At 40.4% G+C, this 19,983-nt stretch overlaps 1 protein-coding gene across 1 annotated transcript; it reads right to left on the bottom strand.

The window, feature by feature from the left end:
- Window positions 1-5,058: 5,058 nt before the first annotated feature.
- Window positions 5,059-19,631, bottom strand: LOC148812419 (uncharacterized). Its single transcript, XM_088908640.1, has 12 exons — window positions 19,288-19,631; window positions 16,850-17,019; window positions 8,798-8,999; window positions 8,528-8,650; window positions 8,238-8,264; window positions 8,001-8,105; window positions 7,472-7,615; window positions 6,879-6,947; window positions 6,547-6,719; window positions 6,089-6,153; window positions 5,756-5,865; window positions 5,059-5,536 (listed from the first exon to the last, which is right to left on the bottom strand). Exons 1-12 carry the CDS (start codon window positions 19,604-19,606, stop codon window positions 5,424-5,426), a joined length of 1,620 nt encoding a protein of 539 aa, XP_088764766.1. The 5' UTR covers window positions 19,607-19,631; the 3' UTR covers window positions 5,059-5,423.
- Window positions 19,632-19,983: the final 352 nt, after the last annotated feature.

The following is a 19,983-nucleotide window of genomic DNA, read 5'->3' as shown; positions in this document are numbered from 1 at the left end:
GCAGTAGCTGGGGAGGGTCAGTGCTCTGTGTTCAGCAGTAGTTGGGGAGGGACAGTGCTCTGTGTTCAGCAGTAGCTGGGGGTGGGTCAGTGCTCTGTGTCCAGCAGTAGTTGGGGAGGGTCAGTGCTCTGTGTTCAGCAGTAGTTGGGGAGGGTCAGTGCTCTGTGTCCAGCAGTAGTTGGGGAGGGTCAGTGCTCTGTTCCCAGCAGTAGTTGGGGAGGGTCAGTGCTCTGTGTTCAGCAGTAGTTGGGGGAGGGTCAGTGCTCTGTGTCCAGCAGTAGTTGAGGAAGGTCAGTGCTCTGTGCCCGGCATTATTTGGGGAGGGTCAGTGCTCAGTGTCCAGCAGTAGTTGGGGAGGGTCAGTGCTCTGTGTTCAGCAGTAGTTGGGGAGGGACAGTGGTCTGTGCCCAGCAGTAGTTGGGGAGGGTCAGTGCTCTGTGCCAAGCAGTAGCTGGGGAGGGTCAGTGCTCTGTGTCCAGCAGTAGTTAGGGAGGGTCAGTGCTCTGTGCCAAGCAGTAGCTGGGGAGGGTCAGTGCTCTGTGTCCAGCAGTAGTTGAGGAAGGTCAGTGCTCTGTGCCTGGCAGTAGTTGGGGAGGGTCAGTGCTCTGTGTTCAGCAGTAGTCTGGGAGGGTCAGTGCTCTGTGCCAAGCAGTAGCTGGGGAGGGTCAGTGCTCTGTGTCCAGCTCTAGTTGGGGAGGGTCAGTGCTCTGTGTCCAGCAGTTGTTGAGGAAGGTCAGTGCTCTGTGCCCATTAGTAGTTGGGGAGGGTTAGTGCTCTGTGTTCAGCAGTAGTTGGGGGAGGGTCAGTGCTCTGTGTCCAGCAGTAGTTGAGGAAGGTCAGTGCTCTGTGCCAAGCAGTAGCTGGGGAGGGTCAGTGCTCTGTGCCCAGCAGTAGTTGAGGAAGGTCAGTGCTCTGTGCCAAGCAGTTCCTGGGGAGGGCCAGTGCTCTGTGCCAAGCAGTAGCTGGGGAGGGTCAGTGCTCTGTGTCCAGCAGTAGTTGGGGAGGGTCAGTGCTCTGTGTCCAGCAGTAGTTGGGGGAGGGTCAGTGCTCTGTGCCAAGCAGTTGTTGGGGAGGGTCAGTGCTCTGTGTCCAGCAGTAGTTGGGGAGGGTCAGTGCTCTGTGTCCAGGAGTAGTTGGGGGAGGGTCAGTGCTCTGTGTTCAGCAGTAGTTGGGGAGGGTCAGTGTTCTGTGTCCAGCAGTAGTTGGGGAGGGTCAGTGCTCTGTGCCAAGCAGTAGCTGGGGAGGGTCGGTGCTCTGTGTCCAGCAGTAGTTGGGGAGGGTCAGCGCTCTGTGCCAAGCAGTAGCTGGGGAGGGTCGGTGCTCTGTGTCCAGCAGTAGTTGGGGAGGGTCAGTGCTCTGTGTCCAGCAGTAGTTGGGAGGGTCAGTGCTCTGTGTCCAGCAGTAGTTGGGGAGGGTCAGTGCTCTGTGCCAAGCAGTTGCTGGGGAGGGTCAGTGCTCTGTGCCAAGCAGTAGCTGGGGAGGGTCAGTGCTCAGTGTCCAGCAGTAGTTGGGGAGGGTTAGTGCTCTGTGTCCAGCAGTAGTTGGGGAGGGTCAGTGCTCTGTGCCAAGCAGTAGCTGGGGAGGGTCAGTGCTCAGTGTCCAGCAGTAGTTGGGGAGGGTCAGTGCTCTGTGTCCAGCAGTAGTTGGGGAGGGTCAGTGCTCTGTGCCAAGCAGTAGCTGGGGAGGGTCGGTGCTCTGTGTCCAGCAGTAGTTGGGGAGGGTCAGTGCTCTGTGTCCAGCAGTAGTTGGGAGGATCAGTGCTCTGTGTCCAGCAGTAGTTGGGGAGGGTCAGTGGTCTGTGCCCAGCAGTAGTTGGGGAGGGTCAGTCCTAGCACTGTGAAGGAGAGACAGTCTTGTGTCCTTTGAGAGAATCAGAGAATGAAGGTGCTTCTCCTGCAGCTGCTGTTTTTAATTCTGATCCTAGACACTAAAAGTAAGTGATGAAATAGCCACAGGTTGGGGCATGAGGGAGGAGAGTGGTAGCTGTTGTGTGTTAATGGAGCTCAGGGATCAGGACTCCAGGTGGGACACCACCTGGAGGAGCCTGAGGGCATAGGCCTTATCCCCAGATGTCCTGTCCTCTAAGCACGGGACCTGGCGATTCCAGTCCCGTTCCTGTTCCGTGACTGTGTGTTCCTCGTCTCGTTTTCCCTCTTCTGGGGGTTTTATCATGTGCTCGTCTCGGATGGATTACCTTACACAGACACACACACAGGATGCATTACAATCACACACATGTATATGCACTCATGAACACCTACACACACTGTAATAGGTTCACACATGTACACAGAGTGCATATTAAATATTACAAACAGACATATCTATAGAAATTGTATAGAATCACACACACAGACAGGGCACAATCCCACAAGCACTCACAGGGCACAATCCAAACACAGACAGACAGCACAATTCCAGACACATGCACACAGGGAATAGGCGCACACAAAGCACAATCACACACAGAGGGCACAATCTAAGAAACACACACACATAGCACAATCACACAGACACATGCACACACAGGGTACTGTTACATGCACATTTAATACTCTTACACATGCACATAGGCAGGGCACAGTCTCTCATACAGGGCACAATCAAGCAAACACACACAGGACGCAATCGTACAACCTCACACACATAAGACTCAGTCACACAATCTCACACTCTGTAGGGTTTGGACATTTACTGGGACAATTATTAATTGTAGCAGTAAATCACATAATTGATTCTTTTAATGGCCTTAGAATCCAACCATGCGATATAACTCAAACAACGCACACACACAGGTACTAATACACGAGGATACATTTATTAATACATAGAATATGCATATAAACCTAACAGATCTTATCGAGAGGGTTATCAGAATACAAAAGGTATATATTCAGTCAGTTACGAAGAGTTACATATATCAAGAGGACATACGTTCAGTATATCATTCATTTAGACCGTTTTGTAAATGCACTTGGTTATAACTTCTACATTGGATACTCAAAACAAGTACATAACTCTTAGGAATTAAAGTGATATCAACTGGTTGGGATAACAATTGAATTCTCGAGCAGTAATGCATTGAAGTTGAATACTCATCCAATCTCTGGGGATTCAGATCTCCTGCGGACTCAAAGAAACAGTTGCAGGCTTGTTGCTGTCCAATCCGCGCTGTCTGGCTAGGTGCCAAGCTGTGCTGTGCGGCTTGCGACGGTGCGCTGCTGAGGCTCTCTGAAGACCAGCTAGTTAGTGTTGTCTTTAACTAGCAAAGTTGTGCTCAGGAGAAAAGATGACTGTGGGTCCCAGCAGGTCAGGAAGAGGACCGGTTCGTTCCTGATGAAGCGCTAGTTCTGAATAGTGATTCAGCTGTCCACAGTTCCGACCTGTTCATGAGGCTTGCTGCTGATACTAACCTCGGGTGGATCCTCTGGTTACTCTCTGGCAACCTCCGCTCTAGACTCCTAGAACAGAGGAAAGTTCTGGCACTCAGACACACTGGCCGTTCCGTGGTTGTCCGGGCTGGTCAGGAGGCGCGCTGCGAGAATGTCCTGCCCTTGGGAGCCTTTTGCTCCTGGGCCGTCCTGCCCTGGAATTCTCCTTTGAATTCCCTTTAAAAAGTCCACGAAATAGTCTCTCAGACCCTCTGTGCTGCTTGTTTTTACCTGGAGGAACTTCAGCTCGTTCATTGGCTGAAAGTTCCATGGGCATCAGAGTCCCACATGGGTTACTCGGCCCTACCAGTCCCTGATTGGTTGATCAAGGTGAGATATGAGTCACTTACTCCTGACACACCCTAGACAGGTAGGCGCCAATGGATGACCATTGATAATGATAGCCAGGCTTAGCTTAGTGCATCCCCATTTGAGAGCTGTCCCTTAACAAAAGAAAACATCTTTAAATCAGCCTGCATGAATAGTTTCTCTGTGGCTGCACCACAGAGATGAACAGAGAGATGGGGCCTCATTTGGAAAAGCACAGCAACACCTAATTCTGTCTTATTAACAAGCATTGCCGCTACAAGTGAAAGACTGAAGTGAAATAGAGCGGGGACGAAGGCAGTGAAGAGAGAGAACGTGGGAAGAAGAGAAAAACGCAAGGGAAAAAAAGCAGCGTCATATAAGAGGTGACGGAGCCGTCCTCTCTATAAGAAAGGTGCCATTGAACCCTGCTCTCGCTTACAGCTACACCCCCTTGAGCATGCCTGATCTCATCTGGTCTTGGAAACTAAGCAGGGACAGGCCTCGTTAGTATTTGGATGGGAGACCGCCTGGGAATACCAGGTGCTGAAGCTTTTAAGCGCAGGAGGCGCCCTATCCTCGCTCGCTCGCTCATTCATTTGTTCACACGTGCAGTGCGGCTTTCCCGTCTGTTTATTTGTCAGCTTTGGCGAGATACGGGTGCTTGTGTATTAGCGTGAGCGTTTTTTATTCTGATCATGAACAGTTTTACAAGTCCGCAAAGGATCGAGGAAAGGTTTATCGCCAGCTGAAAAGAGACACAGCGCTTCGGCTGTGGAGACTTGTTCGGCTGGCGTTTGGGGAGTCGCGTTTTTCAGAATTGTCGAGATCGTTTTCCACAGAGCTCAGATGTCAAGGCACAGCAGCAGCTCTCCACAGCGATCCTCTATAGCGCCCTTTCTCCCGCAGCTCCGTCCTCATTGGAAGGAAGCAAGAGTGAAACGCTGAAGTGAAATAGAGCGGGGACGAAGGCAGTGAAGAGAGAGAACGTGGGAAGAAGAGAAAAACGCAAGGGAAAAAAAGCAGCGTCGTAAAAGAGGTGACGGAGCTGTCCTCTCTATTATACGGATAACTTTAGAGGTCTATTATACATATATGGTTAGAGGTCTATTATACGGGTAACTTTAGAGGTCTATTATACGTATATGGTTAGAGGTCTATTATACGGATAACTTTAGAGGACTATTATACGTGTATGGTTAGAGGTCTATTATACGGATAACTTTAGAGGACTATTATACATACATGGTTAGAGGTCTATTATACATCAAAGATAGGTTTTGTAGGTGTAGAAACAAGTAAACCAAGCCAATGATTAGGTTTAGAAATTTATTCTGAAAATACACATTCACACCTGAAAAATATGTATTTCAAATTATACATTGTATGCAATCAATCAACAATCAACATATGGGCAATAATCATAAAAAAAACACAACTAGTCTTAAACGTCAGCTACAAATTCTGGTAACATCAATATACAGTATAGTAATGACAAACACAAACTAATTACATTAACACACTATCTAACTCAAAACCACATTTTGATTCAAATATAAATTTAAAAATGTACAACTTCTATATTTCCAAGGAAAAAAAAAAATTACAATTGATGTTAAGACGATTTTTGTCCACCATTTGCAAACCCTGTCTTATTGTCCTAACAGGACCAGAAACCTATTATTTTCAGTGTCCAGATCTCCTGGCCCCCTGCCTTGCATATGCATTCTTCAAGTAACGCATTGCGTGCTCTTTTATTTCTTTTTCTGTCGATGTAGGGTGGGACTTCAGCACTGCAGCTAGGAGAAAATTATATAATATTACTACTCAAATAAATGATGATTAATATCTTCTTGAGTATAACCTCAAAAATGAACCATTAAGGTTTACTAAGCTGAAATAAACGGATAAAATTTGGCTTGCATCATAGCGATTGAGCAATAAAGTCTGTCCTAATTAAAGAGTACCCTGTCCTAATTAAAGAGTAAGTTTGAAAGTACATCACTGAATAGGAGTACCTTTAATTACTCTATAAAGATTTGTGTCTCCCAGGCCCCTCTTTTGTTGTTTATCTTTTCGGTTTGTGCCAGCGAAGTTGAATTCTGTCATCAGTTCATTTGTCATAAGTCTGAAAACCAAATTCAGACATTTAGTTTAGACATTTTTTCCACTCAACATTTATTTACTCAAATATTTAGGATCAAATGTAGTACTGTAATCCTTATATTTTAAAAGACAATTTTGCAGTTTTACACCTTGCACATATCTATAAGCTCAATTCTGTGGATATGTTAACTTGATTAAAGTAAAAATGTAATGTAAAAACATTTTAAAAAAACAATAAGCAATACCTTGACAAGGCTGCGAACACACTCTCTCTGACATCACTGCCGCCTACTCTCCGAAGTTGGTTTATCTGGAAATAATATTATATCACAAATAATATTAGAAGCTACTAGATCTTCATTAATCAACTAATCAGACATACCCTTTACACATGACCATTCAATGAAACGAACACATTTTCACATATTAACTGCACTTTTTTGCAGTATTTTCTCAATCTATAAATACAAAGTGACCATTTTTCAAAGTAAAAAAAAAATTGTAGTAACTTTTTAGAACATGAAAACACTTTAATTTGTCATTAAAGGATAAGCAAGATTATACATTATAAACTAAAAATATGAACGTATGGCAGAGATGGATCATATTAATCAGATGTAGGCTATAAAATTATGACCTATCTGAAACCTAGAATATTAGTAGTGAATATTTTCTACACCACAGTGAGAATATAATATCATACCAGCAGGTTTTGATTGTCCATGCTGTCAAGTGCTTGCTCGTATGCACAGAACTCTTCCATTGTGGTCAGCCTCCTGATGTGGAATTGGGAGTCCACCAGTTCTGTGGACCTACCCAAACGCCTCAATTCATCCCTCATCTCTATAAGGAGGCCCAATACCTGCTTCTGAAACTCTGAAATAATTTACATTTTATATCAGTATTTAAAAGGAATTAGGTTAGGAGTTTCTTACACTATTGTCACATTAGCATTACTGTAGTGTTGCTACATGCAATTTATAATCTTAAAAAGTTAAAATTCCCACATCTGTAGTTTATTTTAACTGTACTTACTTCCTTCTGAAAGAGGATATCTCTTTCTCTTCTCTTCTGGTCTGGACGTGGTCTTCTGCCTGGGAGACTCTGAAAATAATTCAGTTATGGAAAACATTTACTTTATCACACAACTTAATATTTCAATTTAGTCATTTAGTCTGTCATTGAACTAGGATTCTATAAACAATGTCAATTAAACTCCATTGGTGTATTTATTAAAAACATAGCTTCAATTTTGAATATGTTTGTGTATTTGTAGCTATGTGGTAAAAGACAACTTATTTTTATATTGTATACGAGCCTACACATAATTAAAATACATTCTGTGTAAAACTATAATATGGGTAGTTTTATTTATTACTTTATACAATAAAAAAGACATACTTTTTGACAGTCTTCCAGGATCATTTCTGCCATCTGGCCAATCCTGGTTTGATACTAGAAACTAAAAAGTAAACAATAATCTCATACCTATCAAATCTATAATTTGCAGAGGGATCATAAACTATTCTTAAATTTAATAATTTAATTAATATGATACAAGTAATGTACTATTGTTCATGTCTACAATGCCTTGTGTTAAAACATTTATAAAGCCATTATTTCCTCACCTGATCGAGATGAGGGAGAAGGCGAGGGTGAGCGGGAAGCTGAGGAGGCATGGTGACTCTGGGGTTCAGTTGAAGACTTTGGTCTTATAACTTGCTTAGGGCTTCGAACTTTGCGTGGTGAGGTCACAATTTGGACTACCTGGGCTGTTAATATAATATTGCAGATTAACTTAATATTTAAGTATGGACGTAAAATTTTCACCAGTCCAATAATCTTTTAATATAATTCGCTTATGGTAGACAGTTCTCCAGACTTAGGAAAGTATAGTGACATAACCTCAGACGTAATAAAAAAATTAACTTGTGAATTTCATAGAGTAATTAGATGTAGGCAAAAAATGTAGTAATAACTCCAGGAATGTTGAAGCCAGAACTTAGAACTGTTTTTTTCCTTGGGGAGGTTCTCACCTTTGATTGTTGGGCTTCAATAACATAAAGAATAGTGTTAACTTGTCTTTAAATATGATTGATGATGGTTATCTTCTAAGGACATTAAGAAAACATTTTAACTTTGATTGCAATAACCTACCTTTAAGCATACTTGAACAGCTGAGTGAGCTCTGGAAGACACTCTTCCTAGGAGAGAACCTCAGTTTTGGGGGTGGCACTGGCAGCTTCAGTGGCTTCTTCTTTTCTAAACAGAAAAAATATGGCAGTAAAATATTTCATATCAAATTAAATTATTTTATCAACTTGATCTGTAACTTTTTACAATTAATTTATTTCCTTTATTTTGGGAAATTTGAAGGCAGAGAAATGTACTTACTTGGAGTAGCAGCATCAGAATCAAAGTCTGTAATATAATAGAAAATTATCATATTTCAATATAATACTGAAAATTAGTTTAACATAGAATAAGCTAACCAAAATTCTTAGCAATTTCCACGATCAACAAATCTGATAAGATTTTTAACATTTTCATACAGAACACCTTTCAAAATGACTTATTTTAAAGGGTTGTAAAAAATCAATAACAAGGTACAAGCTAAATGAGGCATCAGTTGATATTAACAACTGGTTAAAAATATAGCTATTGAGATTGTTACTTTTACATACCATCAACGTAATCGGAGAACACCCGCTTCTTACTTTTGCATTTTGAATTGAGTGTCTCATCCTCGTCTTCAGCATCCGTAACAGAGGTGGTTAAATCAAAGTGATCACACTCTGATTTCTTGTCTACAAATAATTATATTTACATGACGTATGATCAAATATGAATAATGTATTGTTGCACTAATACATGTACATAGACAGTTACTGTAAATATTCAATCGGAATTTATAATAATGAACAGGAATTTGCTCTTTTCAAAGAAAGCTATACCTGATGTATGTTTAACTTTAATGACCTTGAAGGTAACCCAAGTATCTTTATTAGGGTTGGCCTTCTCTTTGTATAGTTTTGTGGCCTGCTTTGGATCATTCGGCCACCACACAAACTCTCTTCGGGCATCCACCCAGTTTGAGGGCAGGACTCCCTCAACCTCCCCCTCCTGCTCTATCCAAACAGCGCGTGTCCACATCACCTGAAACAGACATACACATTTTAATTTTGAGTCTTAATTCAGATTGTGGTGCTGATTACTATACTTGTGTTCGCTTATAAAGATTATACTCAATAAAAACACATAATTCAATAATAAACATTCTGCTTCATTTATACATTTGTAGTTAGATGGTATTCACTACATGCAATTCCTCACAAACATCACCATGAGAAAAGAGCAGACTGAAGCATCCTGTGTGAATCAAAGTTGCAACTTCTTCATGGAACAGGATTATGTTCTATGCCATGAAGAAGAGGGAAAAGGACATAACCAGCACCATATGGGAGACACACTACTTTTCTGTGCAACTCTTTTACAGAGAGGAATTTCTCCCTTGCATGCACCTCCAGACTATTAACATATACAATATTAAGCAGTTTTGACTCTCATGGTTCAGTGAAGAAGTTACAAGTCTGAGTCTGTCGTACAACATCACATAGAAGACTTCTGTCTGCTCTTTTCTCCTTCACAAATGCAAAGTTCTCATTATCCAACAGGAAACAACAGTCTTTTTGTCTTGACGAAATATACATCCGTGAACCAGATGCTTCATAGTTGCTCTGAACTCTTTCCTTCTCCTTCATTCTCTTTAGATAGATAGATACTTTATTGATCCCTTTATTGATACTTTATTGATACTTTATTTACTACTTGAGCTATAGGGTTATGACTGTTCCGCACTAGTTTCTTCAAGGACGGTAAAAAGTTGTCAAATGGGAATGCAGATACATAATTTAAGGAACAATTAAATTGTACCACATCCTGATGTAGATGTCTCAAACTGTGCACATTATATACAACAAATGTTGGTCCATACAAATGCTGAGCATTGTCAACAAAGGTATCAAGCAGTTTTTGGGCATAGTTGAGATAGGCATTTCTCTTTCTTTCGTCCGAGTCCAACATAATGGAAAGAGCAACTGTTAGCATCAGAAAATGGGTGTAAAGTTCCTTTGATACAACATTACGAAGCACAATGGGGCCTGTATACAAAAGGAACTGGCGGAACTCTGTAGCCTTCCATCTGTCAAGCTCTGAGAGGGATCTTGGCTGTCTAGCAAATTCCCCAGGCATCTTTCCGCTAAGAATTTCCAAATTATCAGAAATTTCATTCCTCTGCCTGACAGTCGACATTTAGATGGTCCTTGCTTTAAGAAAATAAGAATTATTTTGCCAACACCAAGACAAGCTAGATGCATGTAGTCAAGGTTGAACTGGCTTATCCACCCAATTCCAGCAGCAGCTAAGGGAGAAAGTCTTTGTTGGTGTTCCTTGTACTCAAAGTTCTTGAATTGTTCTTCCCCTGTGAAAACAACTTTTCCCTCCCAGCTCCCTTTAATTTTGCATCTTTCACAGCCAAAGTATGAATTGTGTCCTTTGCAGCATTTCAGATATGAGCGTGCAGGGGCATCACATATAAAAGCCTTCACAGTAACATTAAATACTCTATCTTCAAAGTGACTGCCATTATTGGTGAGTAACTTTAACTCCTCTAAAAAGTCACTCACATAATCATCAACTGATTCAGGCTTGGACCCTCCACAAAATAATGCTACAATGAAAGGCTGGAATTGGTGAAAAGAGCACAAAATAGGCCAAAATTGCACAGATGTAGATTTGATGAGAGGAACTCCATCAACATTGATACACAGGTCTACAGAATGCATGCTTTCTTGGAATGTTTTAGAAGAATATACAGTATGTTTTTCAGGATTCCTTTCAATAAATCATTGAAACACTATCTTTTACAACCATGCTTAGCAGACCAAGCTACAAGTTCAGTAGATAGATTTGGCCTTGCTGGGTCAGTCTGTGCCTCATCTACAAGGTCAGTAGATTCAGGACTGGGGTCAGTTAGATCAGATTCATCAGAGTCAGAAATTTCAACCTCATTCAAGATTTCTCCTTCAGAAGTAATAACTTCTTCAGTGCACCCATAGTCATTTAAATCCTGATGTGTAATGTCATCATTGACACTAGCACCCATATCACCAGACGATTGTTCCACATTCTCATCCTTGGTGTCATCTATGTGAAAACTGTCATCTTCATCATCTTGATCACCACTGCTGGATTCTGCAAGTGCATTTAGCTCTGCATGTCGCTTCCTCCATTGGGATAAATAGTGCTTTGACATAAAGTCTGATTTGGTGTGCCCCCTTCATGCTGATGTGCACCTACAGATAGTTGTAACACATGCAGTTAGTAAATAAACAGCGACTGCTGTATGTAAGGTATAATAAGGACTATGGAATATAAAAGGAAATGGTATCAACTTTTCTTAAGAAAATAAAAAAAGAAATATTATCATTCAAAGAAATCAACATTTAATTACATTTTTTCAGGCAGGTGGCAAGACCCCCTCGTGAAACCCCTGTATGCAAAGCTGTGTAAATAACTTACATACAGCACTGTTGCACGTTTTAGACCGTACCGTACGCTCGGTAATTTCCGGCAATTCCCATCAGCAGTTTTATTTTTGGGATTTTAACAGAGATTTTCTAATGTTTACATTTATATAATCTAATTTACATATAATTATATAAGGGTATATATAATTTACATTTATATAAGGGTCAAGAACAAAATGACTGCGATGAAAATGTTGTTAAATTTAAAAGGGTGAGTAAAAAAGGTCACACTACGCAGGTATTTCCCGTATATCATTGTCTAGTTAAATCTAGAAAAAAAACATTATTTCAGAAATCACACAGAAAGGAGTATAACACGTGATTATTTTTTTCCATAAAAAACATATCGTTATTCCTTAAAGTTGTCTTGCTGAGGCAATTCCAATTTCTAAGAATATCCATATATTTTTAGGAGAATCAGAGAAAATTATCATCACATACTTTACAAATCCATGGGGTACTATAAAATTAAGGGTTGTTTAGCATTGACATTGTTAATGGTACATGTAACATACTTATTTTCAATGACCCGTTGAACATGTGCTGTTTTTTCTGATTCTCAAATTAGAGAAACGGCAAAACGATTTTGTGTAATCTTCCCCTTCACACTATTTTTATGTGCCATTTTTTGCTTATTAATGTAATATTTTAATTCAAATAATATTAAGTAATACTATCTGTATGTATTCAGATAGTATTATTATTTATACTTACTCGTCAAAAGAGGATTGCTGAGATTTCTGCGGATTTCTTCTACGATTGAAAAACGTGGCCAAAATGGCGACCAACGAATACTAGCAATGCAATGTGGTATATAACCGGAAAATATGCTGGGTTAGATATTTTCTCAACATATGCGTTTATTAATGTTGTCGATATTATGGTTTTAATTTAACATTGATAATACATCGCGGCTATGTGCCCCCTGCTATGTGCTGATGTGCAATTTTAACGCATGCAGTTGGTAAGGATCGGTCACTGTTGTATGGTATTATATATAATGACATTATGGAATAGGATGGGGACAGGCCTGGCATCACGGGGGGAGGGAGGAGTGTCGCCCCTTCAGTTCTGGGCAAAAGAATTTACTTAACTTGCGCCCAAAAAAAATAGTTGTACTTTGTCAATGGTCAGACAACACTAATTGAAACTAACAGTCACTCGGACTGTTTGATGTGCAGGAGTTAATTTATTTACTATATTTATTACTATAATTACTATATTTGTTATACACGTGTAAATAAATTAATTACTGCGAAAAGAATTTACTTCGTACACTGCAGATTGCTGTATACTCCTAGTTGCGGCACACACGATATATACAGTAAAAAGCCTCAGACACTGTGTTAGATGTGTTTTCGACGTTATATGTGCATTTATTAATGTCGTTGATTTTACGGTTGCAATTCAACGTTGATTATACATTGCGGCGATATATATATACACGTATAGACGTATTTTCCCCGTGATATATACGTATATTCGACCAATCAATGCCCACTGGGTCAGTGTCTGGTCTGCTATGTAAAAGAGGCAGTTTACTCTGAGAGCAGGCTCAGTGCTTACTGAACGCAGATGTCTCAGAGTGGTGTGTCCAAGTGGCTGTAAAAGGCGAGCGTTCTTGGTTATCAGTGCAGAAGAAATATTGCCTGCTGGCAAAAAAAGCTATTTTTTTAACCTGAAACTTGTGATTCGAGAAAAGTACCCACCCGCCAGTCCCTGTGGCACAATTGGTAAGCGCGTTTGGCTGTTAACCGATAGGTTGGTGGTTCGACCCACCCAGGGACGGATTTATTCTGTGATGTAAACATTGTCTCCGCAAAGGTCGATTGGATTTCTCAGCAAAACCTTAACCATTTTAATATTTGCAGGAAATGCAAGTGTTTAACATGTGTCAGAATCACCAGGAAATGTCCAATAATGCCTGACAACACAACTTCCCAGAAAACCATATTCACCCAAGAAAAATGATAGTCGAATCGGCATTTATACTCCCATTGCATCTTCTGCTGAAATATTTTAAAAATACAATGCAGATTTGTTTGAGAACTTGACAAGCATTGTTACGTTAGCACTCTGCAGTTGGATTTCGATATTTTGACATATTTACCTTAATTTTAAACACGAATACTGTATAATCTATTGTAATTTTGTTGAAATATTAAAATATGTTAGCTGAGGATGCAAAAGGGTGAAAGGGAAAGGTCAGAGGGTATAGTAACAACAAGGTTAGGATTGGTGGAGGTGGTAGGGGTGTTGATGGTTTTTCTCTGTAGAGGATGATTGAGTTTTTTATCCTTCTCTGAAGTGAGAAGCTGGAAGAGTTGGGAGTTGAGGGATCTGATGAGGTTAGTTATGAAAGGAAGTTGATGTGGAGCTGTTAGCCGTAAAAACTCCTTAATGTCTTTGATGTTGTCATCAGCGATAAACTGCATTCAGCAAAGATAAAAAGAAAATTATCTTTGCTTACTGCCCTGTCTTTCTCACACCTGAAGAAGGCTCCAGAGCCAAAACGTTGTGTTTCCTTCCTTCTCTTTTCAGCATGGAACAACCATTTACTTGTTCCTTTGCAGCCTACACATGCAGGCACAGCTACCCACTTGATACTGTATATAACATTCCTATAATCACAACTATGAATGTCCACTGCAGGAATTTTTTCCATGATTAATTATTCTGGCATTGGAGCGTATTTTATGTCATAATCACTGAAAAAAGACGTTTTGTACATCCAGATTTTCTATATACTTTAACACACCATGTTCAGAATGTCACAATTCAGAAATGCAACAGTGAAGTGTCGTAATTACAAATGTCCATGATGAGTGATTCTGTCTCTCTTACCTTAGTGTTGGAATTTTAAGATGTTTTGGTAATGAGGAAGGAGGGACATGCCATGTTTACAGGGTCATATTTTAAAAATGGTACAGTAAAATTTCCTGAAGTTCAGGATTTTGATAGTTTGTTCCATTGTCTCTCACACCTCAGTGTCAGAATTTTGAGCTGTTTTTATAACCTGGAAATAGTTTCATAGCAATAATCACCCTTTGCTCACCCTCGGTTAACCATATATTCTCATATGCCATGTTCTAAATGTCCCAAATTAAAACTGCTATATTAAAAGTTCTTGCAAAATGCAAGATTTTAAGATTTTTAATGATCAGAAGGCAAGGTCGTGGTAAATATGCAGAAAGTGCCAATTACTTCACGTTTTGCCTTTGTCTTATTTACTCGATTTTCATCAGCCCAAAATCAATGTACTCTCCAATCGCTGTTGCTTCTTCAAATCCTTTAACTGAACGTTGATATTGAGGGATTATATTGCACAAATTGTGGTTTTCTTTTTAAAGCAAATTTGAAAATCTGAGCCTCTATTACAGTTGTCTTGGATGTTTCGCAAGGTATAACAGACCCCTTGCACCCTCAGTTAAACTATTTAAAAATATAACAAACTTAATTGATATAGAACAGCATTTAAGGTTACATGTATACTTAAATTAAGGTAAATATACAAAGGTATTAAAATACAAATGTACAGTCCTAACATAATTATGCTGTCCAACTGTCTTTTTTGCTTGTCAAGTTCTCCAACAAATCGGTGTTGTAATTTTAAATATTCTAACTAAGGGTGCAGCGAGAGAATAAATGAATTCTCCTGCCAGCCATTCGAAGATCAAAGTGCATGGCTGAATACAATGTCCTTGAATGTTGGTCATTATTGGCCACTCCCAGTGATAATGACTTACGTACTCAATTGTCTAAACAGCGCCCAGAGAATCAGGTGTGTCCCTTTTCTCCATTTGTAAGCTTTTGGTTAAAAAAAAAGAAAAAAATGCTTTTTTCTTGCCAGCCTGCAATATTTCTTTTGCACTAATAAGCAAGATTTGTATTTCATCTTTCACAAGCTGTATGTATTTCATGAAAAGCAAGTTGTTCCAGAAAGGAAAATCAAGCCACATGTGATCATGCATTCTATAAGACAAGACAGGAAGAAAGGCACTGTTTTCACTGCTATAAGAGCACAAGAAATATTTCCTGTTAGAGAAATGTTGTAAGAATAACAGGAAGTAATCAGCCACCCTGACACAATATCAACAACACAAATTATTATTATTTGACATTATCAAAAAATATAAACATATCACAAAACTATAAACTGAACCCACATAAGGAAATCAGTAAGATCACCATTAAGCAGAAACAGAACAGTTACTGGGTCCAGTTCCTTTCATCAAGCCGGTCACTGGTTATTCTCACACAGAGAGCACACTGCTGAGCAACACACTGAGGGACACAATGGAGTAAACACAGCTCAGTATCAGCACACAGAGCAAGAATATTACTGGGAACATTTGCTGGGTGAGAAACCACAGCAAGGCCAGATGTTTAAGAAGAATCACTCACTTAGAGGAAGGGGACAAACTGTTATTACAGGATGGACAAGAGTAATGCTGGGCGATAATTCGATAACGATAATTATCACGATATAATTTTCCTCTATATAATTTTAACAAAAGTTCGATAAATGTTTGATATATATGTTTATGCCAAAATACTGCGCGAGTGCGCGTGCGTGTTGCAGACCGGGCAGCTAACGTGGTATTGTTTACCCACACGGTGGTGGCTGACAGGATTGAAGAGTGGAGAAATGAGCGACACTGAAGCTAATGTAGTGCTGCCAACGACCAGCTCAAAGGACGATGACATCGTTGACAGAAAAGGTCATTCAATTTCGGAAATTTGGAGATATTTTGGCTTTTTATAATCAGACATAAAACAGAGCAGCGTGCACTGCAAACTGTGCCGCAGATCCGTGCCAGCAAAGACAGGCAACACCACAAACCTATTTCACCATTTAAAACAACATCACCTGTTAGAACACGCAGAAAGTAAAAAATGACAAGCACAAACTAGTGTTGTTAGTGGAAGGGGACCATCTACAAGCACCATGCATATTTTGACATAAAAAAGACTTGAATACTCTCTACCTCAGATTTGTTTAATGTTTCTGCTGTTTGGCAAGTGTTTGTTGTGTTCTTACAATAAAGAGTTGTTTAATTTACCAATTAACTGTCTGGTTTCTTCAACTTTCACTCAGGAGAAAAAATCTGCCTTTAAACTTGAAAGAAATAATAATTTGACATTTATCGTGATAATTATCGATATCGACTGATATGAAATTTTTTATCGTGATAACGTTTTTGGCCATATCGCCCAGCCCTAGACAAGAGCAGTTTTTTTGTCAGTCTAGCACTTCAAAACCCTACCAGAACCTTCACACGGGAGAGAGAGAGACTGTTCCCTTGCAGGGAGTGTGGGAAGGGTTTTAAAAACATAAGCCACTTAAAAACTCACTGGCACATTCACACAGGAGAGAAACCAGAGACTTTTAATCAGTCAAACAACTTGAGAGCCCACCTGCGCTCTTAAGGTACTGCTCTCTGTGTGCTGCTCACTGAGTGTCTCTTTCCCTTCTGCAGCACTGAGCTCTGTTTCCTGCATCAGACTGGAGCCCCACTCCTCCTCACTGTGCTGCTGTTCAAAAGGAGCCCTTTCCCCAGCATCAGGGAGAGCACTGGCCTCTGACCCTGAAAACACAGGACAAGAGAACAAGGCCTTTAACATAAGCTTAGAATACTGTTCAAAAGTAAATAATATCCACACAAAAACAAGCTAAACATCTTAATTTTGAGATAACAAAGAAATATCATCTGGCAACTGTTTTTAAATTAACTTGTTAAAGCTAATTTAAAAACTAGATGTAGACCAAATATCCAAACAGATACAACAAAGATACAGACACTCTGGACACAACAAGACATTAACACTGCACTGAGAGAGAGAGGGGTTAATAAAGACACACTGAGTGGACACTACAGTACATTAACACTACACTGTGAGAGAGAGGGGTTAATACAGACACAGACTGACTGGACACTCCAGTACATCAACACTGCACTGAGAGAGAGATGGGTTAATACAGACACACTGGACACTACAGTACATTAACACTGCACTGAGTTAATACATGTTAATACACACAGACGTTTAAAATACTAATCTGGTGCTTTGGGGAGTTATTTTTCAACAAACATAAATATACGTACTGCAACTTGTATTATTTTTATAATTTCTGTATAGTATTATTTATTATACATATGTTCGAAAAGAGTAGGGGTGTAACCCCGGCATCCTGGCCAAAATTTCCATGGCCTCCTAATAATCCCCATCTATGAACTGGCTTCATTACTCTGCTCTCCATCCCCACTGATAGCTGATGTGTGGGGAGCGTTCAGACGCACTATGGCTGCTGTCGCATCATCCAGGTTGGTGCTGCACATTGGTGTTGGTGGAGGGGAGTCCCCATTACCTCTAAAGTGCTTTGAGTGGAGTGTCCAGAAAAGCGCTATATAAGTGTAAGCAATTATTAATGATTATTAATTATACAAATATTACACAATAATTTTGGTAATGAGGCTAAATTATAGAAACTGATTCTATCAGAGAGAAAACGTTTCGGCTGTGAAGCCTTCTTTGGGTGCCTTCACCTGAAAAAGGCTTCACAGCCGAAAGGTTGTTTTCTCTCTTCTCTTTTCAGCATCAAATACACTTATTACTTGTTCCTTTGCTGACTACGCATGCTGACACAGCTACCCACCTGAACTATACAATAATTGTTCAGAAGTAACACACTTCCTATCCCCAGGACTATTAATGACAACTTTTCCATCCTACAGGATGATCCCTCCATTGGGGCCCTCTTTTCTGACCACCCCATCATCTCATATGACCGATCACCTAATCTGCGCAACCTTCTTGTTCACAGCTCCCTTGACCGCCCTCAACAACCATCCACACCAGGTACTTCCCCTTGCAACAGAGCTTGCTGTATCACCTACAAGTACACATCACACAACACACTCATTCAAGGCCCCTCAGGACAATTCCAGATCACTCAGATGGCATCTTGTACCTCCAGCAACCTTATTTACTGTATCTCTTGCAGTAAATGCCCAGTTTCTCTCTACATTGGAGAAACAGGAAGGAGACTTGGAGACCGCTTCAGAGAACACGTCAGGGCTGTGAAGATTAAAGATCTCTCAAAGCCCATTGTTTCTCATTTCACCTCTGACGGCCACGGCCACTCTAATCTCTCTGTCTGTGTTCTCAAAGATGGTTTTCCGAACTCATACTTCAGAAAGACTACCGAAACCAAACTTATCCTGCAGCTAGGATCACACCTTCCCCCTTCTCTTAATGACAGACTACTGTTCTACTAAATTTTCTCCATTCATTGGAAATTTCATTTCACACCTTTCTACGCGTATCCTGACTGACTTCACACCTCTTGATTGGCCTCTCTTTCTGTCCCCTGCTCCCGCCTCTAACCCCCCCTCCCAGCCTTTGTTCTCCCACTACATTACCTTTACCTACTGCCTTGTCTCTCTCACACTCTCTCATTACTTGTTCCTATACAATTATTGTGTCTTCAATCATTTTTACCTTTAGATTAATTACATACCAAAGACCTAAAAGTATTCCAGAATAAAGTTTCACATTATATGTTGGCAATCAGAATTTACAAATGCAAATAAAATAATTTACCGATTTTTTGCTAATCCAATAATGAGATTATTAAGTCTTAAAGTGCTGTTTTCAGACCTGTTACTGTATTACTGATGTTTTCAGTATCATAACTGGACAACAACAGTTCAGTTTCTATTAAAATAATCCTGCTGCTACACAAGACTTTCCCACTTCACTCTGTATCTCTCCACTATATTCTCACCAGTGAGGAAGTTAAAGACACTGTTTTTAAACACACACACTGACCTCATACAAGTCACCACACTGACCTGACAGCTCCAGTTTCGTGTCCATTTCTTCCTTTATTCCTGCAGTGGCTTCACAGGGAAGCGTGTATCCAACATGATCTGTCTGTCCCCGATCTCCTCCTGCTCCCGACTCCGTCTCCCACAGCTGCAATCTCCACTTCAGGCTCTCGTTTTCCATCTTCAGCTGCGCCACTTCACTCCCGAAACTCTCTTCCACACACTGTGTGATTTTAACCATTCTGTTTCGGAAAACTTCAGAAAATTCATCCACGATCGATTTAAGCAAAACCTCCATGAAAGAGTGAAGCTCGGTCTCCAGCGTGAATAATAAATTAGCCATCTTTCTAAACAGTCGATCCAAAACAAAGGCTGAGTTTACGATTAGATTCAGTCTGCACAAATCTGCATCAAAACAGGGTCGCGCCACCAGGAGTTAAAACGTTTTTTTTTTAATAACTGCCTTTATTATTCTTCTAAAATAGAAAAAGAATAACATTTTTTAATTATTATTCATCTAAACAGCGGATTCAATCACAGCCACGCAGCCTGATGACGTCATTTTAGCGCTGCAGAGGCTTTAAAACAACCCAGGAGGGAAGCCGACAGAGATTTTCTGTAACGATATGAACTTCACTGCAACCGTCTAGCGCTAACTAGTCAGGAGGAGTGAATAGCCATTGAGCTACATGTTCGTGTGTGTGTTTTGCATTCAGCTAT

Source organism: Atractosteus spatula (assembly GCF_055471065.1).
Source record: "Atractosteus spatula isolate fAtrSpa1 chromosome 10 unlocalized genomic scaffold, fAtrSpa1.hap1 SUPER_10_unloc_3, whole genome shotgun sequence".
In the NCBI taxonomy this organism is placed as follows: Eukaryota; Metazoa; Chordata; class Actinopteri; order Semionotiformes; family Lepisosteidae; genus Atractosteus; species Atractosteus spatula.
Note: the sequence above shows the minus strand (reverse complement) of the source record. Positions and strands in the feature narration are given on the sequence as shown.